The sequence below is a fragment of the Neltuma alba genome, unplaced genomic scaffold (assembly GCF_004799145.2).
Source record: "Neltuma alba isolate B1F8T4 unplaced genomic scaffold, ASM479914v2 tig00013031_pilon, whole genome shotgun sequence".
In the NCBI taxonomy this organism is placed as follows: domain Eukaryota; kingdom Viridiplantae; phylum Streptophyta; class Magnoliopsida; order Fabales; family Fabaceae; genus Neltuma; species Neltuma alba.
Genome location: NW_021637378.1, coordinates 54,128 through 68,526, shown reverse-complemented (window position 1 = coordinate 68,526; position 14,399 = coordinate 54,128). Strand labels below are relative to the sequence as shown.

Sequence of the window (14,399 nt, the reverse complement as noted above, 5' to 3'; positions counted from 1 at the left end):
GTCTGTTGAAAATTTTAAAAATCCTAAGTATATTTGAGTAATAATTTTTTAAAAGAATTATAAGACTTAAAATAATAATGATGATAATGATGATGAAATTGGATTCTCAGATTCAGGTCCTTTCGCTTTGAAACAAGGACACCAAACCATGGTCTCCCTGCAGCTGTTTTGCAATACGCTGGTCTTTCTCTGGTGACTTCTAGAGATAAAGATCACTAGTCGTGTCATCAAATTAAATGATTGAACCAGTTCCTGTTTGCTGCCATGGTTTCAAAAGCACACAGACAGACCCAAAGTATGTGGACCCCACTGTCTTCCCTTATCCCCATGACCGACTTTCTCCATGATCATCTTCTTCTATATAAAAACCCAAAGTGGGAATTTTTCCCTTCACATTCACCATCCCACTGTACGTCGATAGTAACATAGCAGTGTGAGGTATCCTCACTTAACATGTCTGGCCTGATTGATATGTGGACCAACGAGGCGAAGCTGAAGGAGAAGGGTGAGGCCGTGTTTCCTAGTCATGGCTCCACCAACATGGAAGCTGATGAGTCTGCAAAACAACAACAAAAGGAGAAGATGAGCTCTATTGCTTTGGCTGTGGCTGCTGGCAAATTTGACCACCTCAACAAGCCTAGGTTGCTCTTTTCTGAGGATTCAGTTTCCTTGCTCGTTAGTTGTTTTAGCCCTTAATGAGAAGTTGCAGAGAACAAACAAACTCTCTCTTCAATCACTCTTTCATGTGATCTCTGAGCGACTGCAGTTTCTCTGTATCATACATATGTAACGGTTGGAAGATCAGAGCGCAGATATAGATATTATTGTTCTATAACTCTGTATCATAAATATCTATACATATGCTTAAAGTTTGTAGTGTGGAGTGATTGCAAGTGAATTCTCTTGGCTTGTTTTAGGCTTTACTACTTTTTAAGAAAACATCTTCTTAATTACGAGAAACCGAAGAATTCAAAGACAGATTCACGCGTACGTGTTCATGAAAAATCAATCCAAAATTTTTCCTTATTTTTGTGTAGTGTTATTGAATGGATAAGGTCTAACATAAATAATGTTAAAGGTAGGTTAAGTTATCATTGTTAAGCTCGAACAACCCCATTAAAGCATTAATAGTAATGGATTGTGATGCGTTCATATTAATGGATTGTGATAGAAAAGAGAGGGAATGATAGGAGCTTCTTGAGAAACAAGAATGAAATAATGCGATCATGAATGAGAGAAGAAAGAGTTGACATGCACCAGTTTTTGTCTGGTGACTTTGAAGATAAAGATCACTAATTTAAAAAGGGAAAGAATTCAAAAAGAGGTTCACACGTGTTTGGCCCAATGTCAATTCAAAATTTCCCGGATTGAGTGTTAATATTCAATGGGGAAATATTTGGTCCACTATTTGGTTGATGTCCGTCTAACTCTTGTATGATTAGAAAGAGTGCTTATCTTTCAATATAAGGTCACAAAAGAAAATCCAACATTAAAACATCTTATTAGAAATTAATTGAAGAATTTCTTTCCACTTTGAGGGTAAACTGTTGGTGATCTTGCCACTCATATATCCATAAATAAGCTTCATAAGCAATCTACTCCCCACTTCTAGCTATTAGCTTTTGCTTAGTACATGATCGAAAGTTATGACCTAATTGAAAAAGAAAAGAAAAGGAAAGTTATGATCTCTGATTTTTTTTTTATATCAGTGTTAATGATCACATACATGCATTTTTCATTGGGCTTGTCCGAACTTTCAGCTTCCAAACCTATGAATGAGGAATAGGAAAAAAAATTTCTAATACAATATATATATACTCCTCTGGTCTTTAATATATGATTTAATTGTTGAGTGATTTTGGTTTAAATGTAAGACATATTTCTCATATTTATTAATTTTTTCTAAATTATCTCTATAAATACTCCCCTCAACCATAATCAAGTAGAAGAGGAAGAAGGAATATTAAAAAGATGATTGTGGTGTTTTAGGAAAAATATGTCATATTTTTCATAATTAACTAATTTAACTAATTTTCTTAATCTAATCAAATTAGTTAAATATGTTTTATATTAAAGAGAGGAGAACTATATATAATTCCTCCTCTCTTTTAAGATAGGAATGAGGAATAGAAAAAAAAATTCTAATACAATATATATATATATATATATATATATAATTCCACCTCTCTTTTTAAGACAGGGTTTTGGATCTAATGTTGGTATGTGATCACGATCGCGTGATTAATTTTGGTGAATTGAAGCGGTCATAGGATTATGGCAAGCAATTGGGAACTCAAAAAGGTGCCAATACGTGTTGGATCTTCAACTATTTGAAAATCCTGCTTTATGAACTTGTTGAAAGCCATCAAACGGATTGCTTATTATTGATATATGTTAATTTTAAAACATATATGCTAGAATTTTGGTTTTTTGGTGGGTGATATAAATTGCATAACCAAAATAAATATTTTTTAAAGAAAGTTACATTTTTCTTCTAAATTGAATTTAATATTAATTACAAAGTCAACTTCAGCCAAAAAAAAAAGAGTTACAAAATCAACACATAAACTTCAAAACTTACACATAATAGTTCAAGTATGATAAAAAATGAAATTCCAATCCGTTTTAGCCAAAAAGAAACTTTTTTAAAGCCATAAAATTAAGCTTCCAAATATTTAGATTTAGCGAATCAAATTCAAGTATTATAAGTGTACACCCAATTAGAGGTAATTTTTTTATAATACTCATCCGGTCCTAAATATAAGACCCTTATACACACACCGGAAGAGTATTCAAATTCTCATCTTTACTATTAAAAAAAAAACATCATCTACATTGGAATAACTTTTTATAACTCTAACAAGCTAAACCAAAAATTCCGAAATTACTTATAAAAATTTATAAAACCAATTTTATAATTAAACATTGCTTTATACTACCTCCGGTTCTTAATATAAGACTTGTTTGATTTTTATTTTGATTCTAAATATAAGATCTCAATCCACTTTGTCTCTCATGTTTATATTTTTTTTCTAAAATAGTTCTTTTAATAATGATAGTTCTGACCAATACACTTGATTAACAAAGATATTTAAGGAAAGACAATACTTATTTATTACAAATAACTAACTTAACTTATTTTTTTAGTCTACTTAAATTAGTTAACTAACTCTTATATTTAGAATCCGAGTTGGTGTAAGTATATTCTACAATCTTTTATTGCGCGGATTCTGCCAGATGTTTTTCTTTCTTATCCTCCGGAGCAGACTTTGAAATTTCAAACTCCGCACGCAGGAAAGCAAAACTGGGTCCTCCTCCTCCTCCGTGAACACACCAAGAATCCTCAATTTGTCTTTGGGGACAAGTTCAGTTCTGGACTTTTGTGACCAATGCATCTCATCTCAACTTCAAAAAAACAACTGATCTGATAAATCTGGACCGTACGAGAAAAGTCTGGATGGTTCGAATTTTAAAAATGTTGAAAACGAATGCGAAGAGTTGAGTTTAGCAGAAAGATGAAAAATCAAAATTCAAATTCCTATTAAAATAGATATATAAATTTAATACCCGATAGTATTTTGAACAAGATTGTCTCAAATAGTATGATACATATATCTAACCCAAAAAATTCGTGAAAGTATGACAGACTTTATTATTTGATCAATAAAACCGCTTAGTATACATTTCATCCTACGCCTGGTGTAGAAACTTAGATTAACTAAAGTATTTTACTTCATTAACCAATCCAAATCAAGTAGGTTTTATATATTAAGAATTGAAAATATATATTGATAGCAAGATTGAAACTTGTATTTTACAAAACATTTCGTAAAAGAATGGATCTGGTCTTCGAGTTTTCCTGGGAGCATTTAATTGCTCGGCACTCTTTGGTCTCGTTTTGAAATTTCTCAGAAACTGGGTTCAAAATGACATACGGCTCTGTTTGGATAGCACCCCAAACCATGGTTTGGGGACCCAAACCATGGTTTAGAGAAAATGCTACTCAAACAGCCTCTCCAAAAACCAAAACCATGGTTTTGGGTCAAAACCATGGTTTTGACTCCAAAACCATGGTTTTGGAAAAAGCAAAATTTTTTGCTTTTGGAGAAAAAAGGGAGAGTGTGAGGGCCTATATGATATGTATCTTGTTATTTTTTTTATAAACATATTTTTTTATAAATATATTTAATCTTATATTTTATAAATATATATAGACATTAATTATTTATTAATTATATTATCTTATGTATTATTAATTATGTTGGTAAAAAACATATTATTAACAATTTTATTTCTTCAAATTAAAATATATCATAAAATCTATTTTTTCTGTAATTATCATATTAACTTATGTCTTTTTTTAGTAATTTGTATATATAAAAAGTGCTTCTGATAACAACTATCCAAACACTCTCACTTCTCAGAATCACTTTTTTACAAAATCTATTCTTCACAGAATCTATTTTTTCCAGAATCTATTCTCCAGAATCACTTTTCCAAACCACGGTTTAGTTTCATCCAAACACACCCGTAGCGGCTATATTGAGACAAGCTTTTCATTTCACATTGTCAATATCGATCACACCCAATCACGTTCACATATTCACTTTTCTTTTTCTTCTTTCACACTTCTCATTATTCATCTCTCTCTCTCTTCCATTATAACGCATTGTCTTTATGTAACAAAATTATTCCAAGGCACCTGTTAAATAAAAATTTCTATATTATTAGATGTTTGGGAACCCTATTTCTTCTTAATGACAAAAAACCATATTTTCATGGTTGAATCGTATTAGACCAGGCTTAGGCTAGCTAAGTTTTTGGCCTAATGGAAAAAATGCTAAAAAAATTTAAAACGCGATTGAAAAATTAAAAAAATGACCATATGAAAAAATGAATACATTTTCAAAACAATTTATAATGATATGGTTATTGTTTAATTGAAAATTCAATATATTATGATGTTATTATGTTAAAAATTAAACACAAATTGACTGAGATTATTTCCAGTCTTTATCGTAACATTTCAATCATTTTATTACTAAAGTTCACGGTGCTCACAATTCGTTTTTTTTATGTGAAGGTTCCTGGCATCATATATCAACGTATCATCTTTAATTATTTCTTAAATATTTTGATACTTGAAAAATGGAATATTCTTGATTTATCTTGCAAAAGTCTCTACAGCGTAATTTTCTTCAGTCTTCAAGTTCAAACAGGTGTCGTGAAAGAATAAAATGAAATCCAATTATAAGATACTATGTCACAGTAAATGGATAGAAGCTTCTGTGTAATTATCTTTTCCCATGATTTTCAAAACCCTCCATCCGCCTCAATCATCGCCAAACAGGTTGTTTCTTTAATTTCTTTTTATTTTTAACCAAATCAAAACAAGGTTTTTGGATCTTTTATTTGTATTCAATAAACATAATACATGGAAATAATAATAATAATGATAATATCGAATAAAAAATTATCCGGATTCATATGTTGGATAGAATCTAAAAAAAAAAGTCGTATTATTAATAATTACTAATAGGGTAATTTATCAATTGAAAAGAGATCCACCACGAAAGCCGCCAATAGAAATCGCCCAACGAATATACGAAACTGTGTATGAGAGGTGAGAGGATATCCTCTTCCTTATGTGGCACGCATATCTCTCTCTCTCTCTCTCTCTCTCTCTCTCTCTCTCTCTCTCTCACAATTTCCCTCTCCTTTACACACGCGCACACAATAATTTTTTTTTTAATCTATGTGCACCTTTAAATATTAAAAATAAATAAATCTGGTAAATGAAAGAACCCAGGATGGGTAGCTTTTTTTGAGTTGTTTGTCATATTACATCTCAATTTTAATAATATTATTAACTAATTAAATTTTGATTAATGAAAATTTACTGTTATTTCAGTTAATGTAAGAACAATAATTAATCAAGTTAGTCGAGTGATTATTCTTAAGAACACCCCACCCGTCGAGATGTCTGAATCCACTATCTCTTTGCTCATGGATCGCTTCGCTCCTTGCTGATTTTTATACATACACGTCTTTGTAGGGATCCTCTGTTTATATGTATCTATTTATGTACCTATGTTTGCGTTTCTCTTTCTTTGGATCTAGGAAAGTGTAATGAGTTTGAAGCCCGTGTAATTAATGGAAATTGTAGATTCTGCCATAGCTTTAGGAAGAAGAAGTTTGTTTTAAAAAGTATTTTTGCCTCATCTGCTACATCTTTCTGTCTCTGATTTTTTTCTGGGCTCTTTGAAAATTTTGCAGGCGAATGACAGGAAACTGGGTATGTTTTTGTTTTTCCCAACTTGGCACGGTTCTTACTTTTATTAAAGAGTTCGATATTGCAAGATTGATCCCTCAAAACAAGGTTTCTGTGTCTCGTGTTTTATCAGAAACGGCAAGCACTTGGAAAATTTGACCAAACTCCTTTATTTTGATTGAGTACCCAAGAAGAGCGAAAAGGGAATCAATTTCAACTCATTTGATCGAGAAAAATTTAAGATTTTTTTTTCCTTTCGCTGCATAAACTGCGCTTGCCATTTCTTGCTCACGTCTCAAGAACCCGAGGCTTCCAATGAAGCACTGAAAATGCAGTGAATAGTGATGATGAACCCCCCCCCCCAGCAGGGACATCTAACGAGTGGCTTTTACTGCTTTCCCGTTTCTCGAGAATTTTTATGAAATTTCAAATGAGAAGAGTAATTACTTAAAAATCTTACAAAACAGTATATAATAATAAGTCTTTAACACTTGTTAATAAGGCTTGGTGTTAATTATTTTTTTCTAACATTAGTTTAATCCTCCTTTTTCTTTGTTCTTTTTATCTTTTTTAATTTATTTTTGAATCTAGGTGAGGGGAAGGAAGTTTGCCATTAAATAACGAAAGAACAACCTCTGTTATTTGTGAAAGACAATTTGCCACATCTTAAACAAGAAGCCACACCGGCAGGTATGGTATCATTTCCTTACATGTGGTGTCCGGCAAAACCATGGGTTGATGAGGGCACATTTATTACATTAAAAACTATGTGGTACTGAAGTTTATAACTTTAAAAACCATGTGATACTCAAAGCAAAAGGAAAAAATATGTGTTGAATTGGTTTCTATATTTGAAGAAAAATGTATGATTTCGAGTTTAGGGGTCTCTTAAAAAAATAATTTAACTCTTTTTTATTGCAAAAAGGCTAGGCTAAACTTTTGGGAGCTTTACTAAAAAAAAATTACTTAAAAAAAAACCTTTTGGAAGCTCGAACTAGAGTTTACATTATTTTTTGAGCAAGCCTTTTTTTAATTACTATTCTGTTTTTATTTATAAATCATTTTCAACATACTTCACACAAACTAAGAAAAATATTTTATTTAAAATTTAACAACTTTTTAACTTTATCCATATTTAATACATATTATATTTCATGAAAACAAAATCAACACAAAATAAATGAAGAATAAATTATTTTTTTCTCATCTAATTTATAGTCTACAAATAATGTCCTATAATTAAGGCCAGAGATGGTATTAACTAAGAGTATGAGCAGTAGAAACTTCATATCAGAGTAATACAGGACATGGACGAGCCTCTTGAGGAAGTTTACTTCATCCCTTCCAAACCATGACAACGACACACCAACTCAAAACAGCGAAAGGGTCTCGGAGAAGTGAGAATAGTGGCGCAGGATTTTCTCATCGAGATATTTTTCGAGAAAAATATCATGTTTCAGCTGCTAACTGGTCAAGGCAATTTTGAACAGACAACGACTAAATTAACCACTTTTACCAATTAGAAAAAGGTGAGGGGCGGGGGGGGAACCTCTTGTGTATGGATATTTATTGCAGCTTAGCATGTGAGAATAAAGAGAATAAAATAATAAAAATCTTTTGTCCTCTCATATCGAATTCAAAGACGATATTCTCTATGCCCCCCATCTTTTATGGTTTGTTATGTACAAAGAATTTTGTAACTCTATGACAGCAGTTCAGAACTATCTTAATCTTCTTTCTTGATTCTTCCAACTTACTCATTTCTATACAAGAAAACTTTATGGACTGGAGAACCATCAGGAGCTTGACTCAATCTCATCAAAAGATGTTGAAGTATTCTCAAACTTCTCGCCTGTGACTGAAGGATCCCATTTTTCCCATACCATAACCTCCCTTGCATATCTGAGAGCTTCATCAACAGTATCGGGTTCCAACCCAGTTACCGCTGAAACAAATAGCTTTCTGCTTGTATGAGAATAGAACAGTTTCTTAAACTTCATGGCAATGTATTGAAAGGCACGTTGAGCTAATGGAGGGCTATTAGTATAATTACTGACTCGGTTCTGATTCTTGCTGATCACTGGATTGAAGTCACAAAACCATTCACATCGTTCTAGAGGTATTTGTTCGATCTTTTCCTCGAGCAGATCAAATTTGTTCAGAATCAAAAGGAATTTCTTGTTAGAGAAGGAAGGATGAGTGATTATGTTTTCAAATAGTTTCTTAGCTGCCATCATTTTGTTGGTAGAAGCTCCATTTCTGTCTACAGTATACTCATCATAATCAGTTAAGGCGACACAGAACAAGACAACATCCATGTCTTCAAACATATCAAGCCACTTGCAGTTTTCTCCAAGGCCTCTTGGATGTACTCTAACTAGTTGGTACCTACAGGTAAAGTTGGAGTGCAAAAGAAAAATCAACTCACAGCTTGTCTGAACCATATAATTTGAACTCAAAAACTTGGCATATGAAAAATAAAGGTCTCTTCTGTGGGGAATTAAGGAGCATATTAGGGAAATCATTGCTCGTGTGCAATGAAGTATTAAATTGGTGGCAGTAGTGTTTCAAGTATCAAAATGGGGTTTTTGTCTATAAACAAATTGTTTTCATGCATTCTAATGCTTGGTGATGTTTGAAAGCTCTTGATTTGAACTAAAATACGATTCAGGGCATCACCCAGAAGCTAAGATGATCAGAAGGTTTGGGCTCAAAATAAAGATTAAGCATTTATGGGTCACAACTAAAATTGCATGAAATAAGAAAACTTACGTGAGAGAAGGATCATGCTGATACTCAGGCTCCAAATTTTCCTCGGAATTTGTCCTGGGAAATGAAAATTCCACCGTGGTGAGGCCGTTGGATAACGCTATCCCTTCAGCATACATGATATCCATGTCTGTGGGTTCATAGTTTACTTTGGAAATCTCAACAGCCTGCCATCCAGAGATTTATTTAGACATTGATCATAAGCTAGTCTTCTTTTCTGAAGTAATTTGATGAGCCTTATATATTCATATCCAAATAATTTTGAACAACAAAAAAAGGAAATAATTATCTCAACTTGTTGAGACATTAAAATCCTTCATTGTAGAACTATAAATTGAAGTTATTTTCCCCTCTACCTGGGTTCACATTATCTCAATGCCATCATATACATAATTGATTCAGACACTTGCATGCCTAAATGATAATCCAAAGTCCAAAATATAAACTAAACTAATGCAGTGATGAACTCATATTTCAACGCTAACTTAGTTGATCTCTCTTTTTCCGTTTGATCTTCTCATTTGTGTCAAATAAATCATCCAAACACTAACCAGAAAAAAAATGCAACAACATAGAAATCTGAACATCTTCAAAACTCAACCTTTCTGCATTAATATCAACACTTGGAATCTGTTAGGACTACTTTTAGATCCCTAGGAAGATACATAAAAGGAGAAAAATACTTTTGTTGGGCAGAAATTTGACTTGCTATTTTGAAAAAAGAAGTAGAGAGTAGAGTAGCTAAGGGACTGCTACAGTCAAGGTCTATGAGTTGGGGGCTGTGAAAGTCATTTTTGGGTCTATAAATCTTCCCTTTTGGTTGAGCAATAGAGGAGGGAAGAATTTGAATTGTGGTCTTGGCCGTTGGGGTGAGAGAGAGCCAACGTCTCGAAAGTTTGGCAAGTTTGTGTCTGTGTTCTAGAGTTCCTATCCTGTGTATTGTCTTGTGCGTTGTGAGAGTTGTGTCCGAGTGTATTGTATCTTTTGTTGGTTATATGTTGTGTTGTAATATATTAATATCAAAGTATTCCCATTCTGTGTTATTTATTTTTGGTTTTTACTCTGTTTATAAGCTTGTTTAGGAAAGGGTTCTGTCAGAAACCCTCACGTTCGGCAAGCATAAATGATATGAGCAGAAGGTTTAAAACCAAACAATATCTTACCCGGTCTAGAAAATAACTTGCTCCTCTAGGTAGCATAGCTAGTTCATTTCTCCGGTTGTATGTTGCCTGAATGGCTGCATCCCCCCATAACTCTTCTATAAGTGGTGCATATTCACGAGTAGCAGCTGGAAATATTGCATCCAAGTTACCCGAAACCATGTATTTGATAAGCCAGTCTGAGAAAGCTTTCAGTCTTGGGCCCATGGAATAGATTGTTGTATAAGTAGTTTCGCCAGTGTTCCCTGTTGCTAGATAAACTTAATAACTTGTCTCCATAATAAACTCCCAGTTAATGGCAGACGAACTTTTCTTTTAAGTTAATTAACAAAGAGATATCTTTATGCAGGAGCATGGTGAAAGGGAACTTAGAGTGTCCCAATATTGAAGCTTTAAGACATCACGATGGCATTGAAGTAGTCAGAAGCATTCAGCTCAAAAAAGAAGAAATGTCATATATGCTTCGCTGTTTGCAGGTAACTACACAGCATTAATCAATTTCTCTGGCTGCAAAATGGGGGAAATCACAGAACATCTGATGGATCTCCCATTCATGTTATCAACAATGCCGAGAGAGCGCTTGAATGGATCAAACCGGCTTACTTTATGATATTTACTGGTTTGCAAAGGGGAAGGGGTCAAGCAAATGCTACCAGTTATTTGGTCAAAACAGAATCTCTGTTAACTTTCATTTAGGGGAAAAAATTACCTGCTGAAGTGGATTCATCAGCGATCTGTAGGTTCCTTTTCTCCAACAAACTCTCTTCAAAAGTCTCACGCCCCTCCAGCAGTATAGCAAGGTATGTATACAAGTTGCTTTGTATCACCAACTTGATATTTTGGCGTTCTTCTTCAGAGAAAGGAATGTTATACAGATGCTTGGCCTGAGATCAAACATTCAGTCTTCTAAGATGACTATAAATCAAGGACTATTTAAAAAGCTTAAGGGTTGTCCATTTCTCAACCATACGCAATAAAAGGCAAGAAGTACCAAAGTTTGACAAAATAGAGTGTGCATCAGAAGAAATTCTCAAAATATGGATCATGCACAAAGCTTATCATCTGACCAGCCAGGGCAACTAGCAATGTGAGATGTGACTGATAAGGCTAAAGTATATATTTAGTCTTTTAACTTTATGTAAAGTTTTAGTTTAGTCTCTTAATTTCAAAAAATACACTTTTAGTCATTTGACATTAAAATTGTTAATCTTAAATGATAATTTTTTGCAACAATGATGGTTATTTTAAAAATTAAACTTAATATATTAGTATTTAATAATGTTTTATCAACATTTAAGAGCTCAATATTATCATTTTTTGTTAATGATTTTAGGGTTAAAGGACTAAAAGTTTACTTTTTAAAGTTAAGGACCAAAATGAAACCTTATATAAAATTAAAGTACTAAAAGTATACTTTAGCCGACTGATAAAAATCAAGTATGTTGAAGACCTAAGGTGTGTAACAGTTATCAACGTACAGTACCTTTATCTTCATTTTGTTTGGGATGATCACAGGAGGAACGAGTAATACAAGAATTAGGCCAAATTTCATGTTTACAATCACAGCACAAGTTATTCAGCTTATCAACATCACTGTTTGTCTTTAGTCCATTAACAGTGCAGGAATGTCAGAACAGCATGAGTGCAATAAAAATGAGTTCCCCCCAGTAGTGTTCTTGTTCCTACCTGCTTAACTATAGTACTTGTTCCAGATTTTATAGAACCAACAAGAAGAAACTTGTAAAGCTTCTTCTGTACAAGGTTTTCTCTGCTTCTATTCTCTCCTCCTTCGCTTTCACCGCTAGCAGCTATGGGGTTGGAAGGAAATGGCAGAGACAGAAAGGCACAAGCTATCCTCACTCTTTTCTGTAAAAGAATACACACACAATCATTGATGAATGATATAACAAAAAATCTGGGAGAATAAAAGACAAGATCAATCAACACGCTGATCACCTTATCCCATAAACGCCCTTTGACATTCCTCTGCCCCTCTTCCTGGTAGGACCCGTCTTCACTAACCCAAAAGTCAAGCGTTCCTTCACATGGGATTCCTGCTATCTGTAAACAAACAGTACATACTATGATTCAATATGCTCAGTAAACCTCAATTAATTATGGTTGTTCACAGTACACACCAACCTTCAGCATCTGGAGCTCTTTTGCCGTTATTTCTCGGCCATTTATTGACACGTTTGTGTTTCCTTTGCTTGCATGTTTTTGTAGCTGACCTCCAACATCCAGCCGTGGGCTAATAATTTGCCAAGGCCCTTGACCATCCTATTAGATTGCAGTTCAACAAATTTCAGTTTCAATTGTTAAGGCATGGACAATAAAACCTGAGGAACTTAACCTCACAAAGTTTGATCACCAGGAAGATTAACAAGATAAGAACTTAAGAAGGATGGTATTTACCTTTCCCCAAAATCCTGATGCTTTATCGTACCAATAGGAGCCTGGTTTCAACTTTTTTGGGGGCTTGCTACAGCTCTGCAGCAGCTTTAGCTGGCTTCGGTCAAGAGGATCCTCGTTCACAAAAAAAAGTTCTGGGGGCATTTGATTAGCTTCACAATTCAATTCAGCATGCATTATTTGTTTCACTTGCACATCAGACAACATGTGTTTGAGCAAACGAGAACACTTTCCCTGGGTTCTCCTCATATTTTCATCAATTCTGTAACCAATACAATTGATACATTTCCTTCCCTCAGGCATAGACCCCATGACTCTTATAACACAGTATCGGCAATACTTAGCACGACACACGATGCAAATCTCCTTTTCAGTGAATCGATTTCCTCTGTTGCATCTATAGCATGTGCCTTTCTTCCCAGTTCTCTCAGCATGTGGCTTCACAGGGATGCTCGCAACCTCAGAACCACCAAAGTTTTCATTGACTGTTGTGTCATATGACTCTTCCGAACTAATAAAAGTCACAAACGAGGGCCGATTGACATGTACCGGTGCGACATTGTTACAGTCGTCTTCTCTGCATGAAAATATGTCTGAAGAAGCTGAGCCAGAGCTCGAGCCTGACTCTGCAGTATCTGAATTGGTGGGATTCAACTCACTTTTAGTTGTCTCTTCAACAATTTCACCCCAACCAGAAACTCCAAAGGACCCAGAAGTCTGAAGTTCCTGTGATGTATTTTCTGCTCTGCACTTATTAGCATCATAAATTCTGTCTAATGAGCCTGACTTATCTATCCTATCTACTGTATCCACCCTAACTCGCAAAGAGCGGGACTTCGTTGACTCAGCAGAGCCGGAGATAGCAAATTCAATAGCAGGAGATTTTGAATTTGCAGAAACAAGGACACCTCTATTAAGTTTCAGCTGTATGTTAGATTTCACAATAGGTTGAATAACTGGCACGGAAATTTGATCAGCTGAAGAAGAAGCTATGGAAGCAACTGGAATTCCCTCAATTTTAAAAGGGGTTGCTTGAGGGATGGAGAAACTGGGAATAGGGCCCTTGTACTCTGTTGCAAATGAGTACTCATAGCTAGAATCATCGCTTTCATCGCGAATTGTTGAAGACGCACCAGGTCGCAATTTTCTCATAAACGAAGCCATGAACGATCAAAGTAACATAATCCAAAACACTAAAACTTGACGAACCCAAATTGCTTCGTCATCCCCTGCTATCTGAACCCCATGACAAAAATACAGATTTTTCGGGCAGTGAAAAGACAGACAAACCAGATCAAGAACCCAGGAACCCAGTTGAAGAAGTCACGGAATTTGCGCTCAAATGAGCTGTGAAATGAAGAGAAGCGAAGTGATGGAGATCAGAGAAGGAGCTAAGGAAGTCAACATGAGTGAGGAATGAGTAGTAAACAAAGAAGAGGGAAGGGAAAGAGTGGAGGAAGATTTGGACTAAGAGGTGATGAAATGGAAAGGAACGCGTCCAACAGAAATTGCTGGGAAATGACAAAGACGACAACGGCGCGGAATGATTCAAACGATCTCGCGTCCTCTTCCAAATAGGTGGCCTCCGTACGCTGCGAGTAATTAACTGTTGATGTAAATTGTACACTGTAGTGAACGTGAGAATTGCATGCTTGACTTCGTCGTCATAACGATTAACGAATGGTTATTATAAATTTCATATTTTTAATATTAAGTGATATTGACATATAAGCTAAAGTATTTATGAACCATCAAATAGTTGACTTCAACGTCTATGGACCGTATTC

General features: G+C 34.5%; 1 protein-coding gene across 1 annotated transcript; it reads right to left on the bottom strand.

Moving 5' to 3' along the window:
- Positions 1 to 7,853: 7,853 nt before the first annotated feature.
- LOC114733770 (extra-large guanine nucleotide-binding protein 1) lies at positions 7,854 to 14,169 on the bottom strand. The gene is made up of 8 exons (XM_028921266.1): positions 12,616 to 14,169; positions 12,343 to 12,480; positions 12,157 to 12,261; positions 11,887 to 12,066; positions 10,910 to 11,084; positions 10,204 to 10,445; positions 9,044 to 9,207; positions 7,854 to 8,659 (listed from the first exon to the last, which is right to left on the bottom strand). The coding sequence occupies exons 1-8, from the start codon at positions 13,774 to 13,776 to the stop codon at positions 8,068 to 8,070; spliced, it is 2,757 nt and encodes a 918-aa protein (XP_028777099.1). The 5' UTR covers positions 13,777 to 14,169; the 3' UTR covers positions 7,854 to 8,067.
- Positions 14,170 to 14,399: the final 230 nt, after the last annotated feature.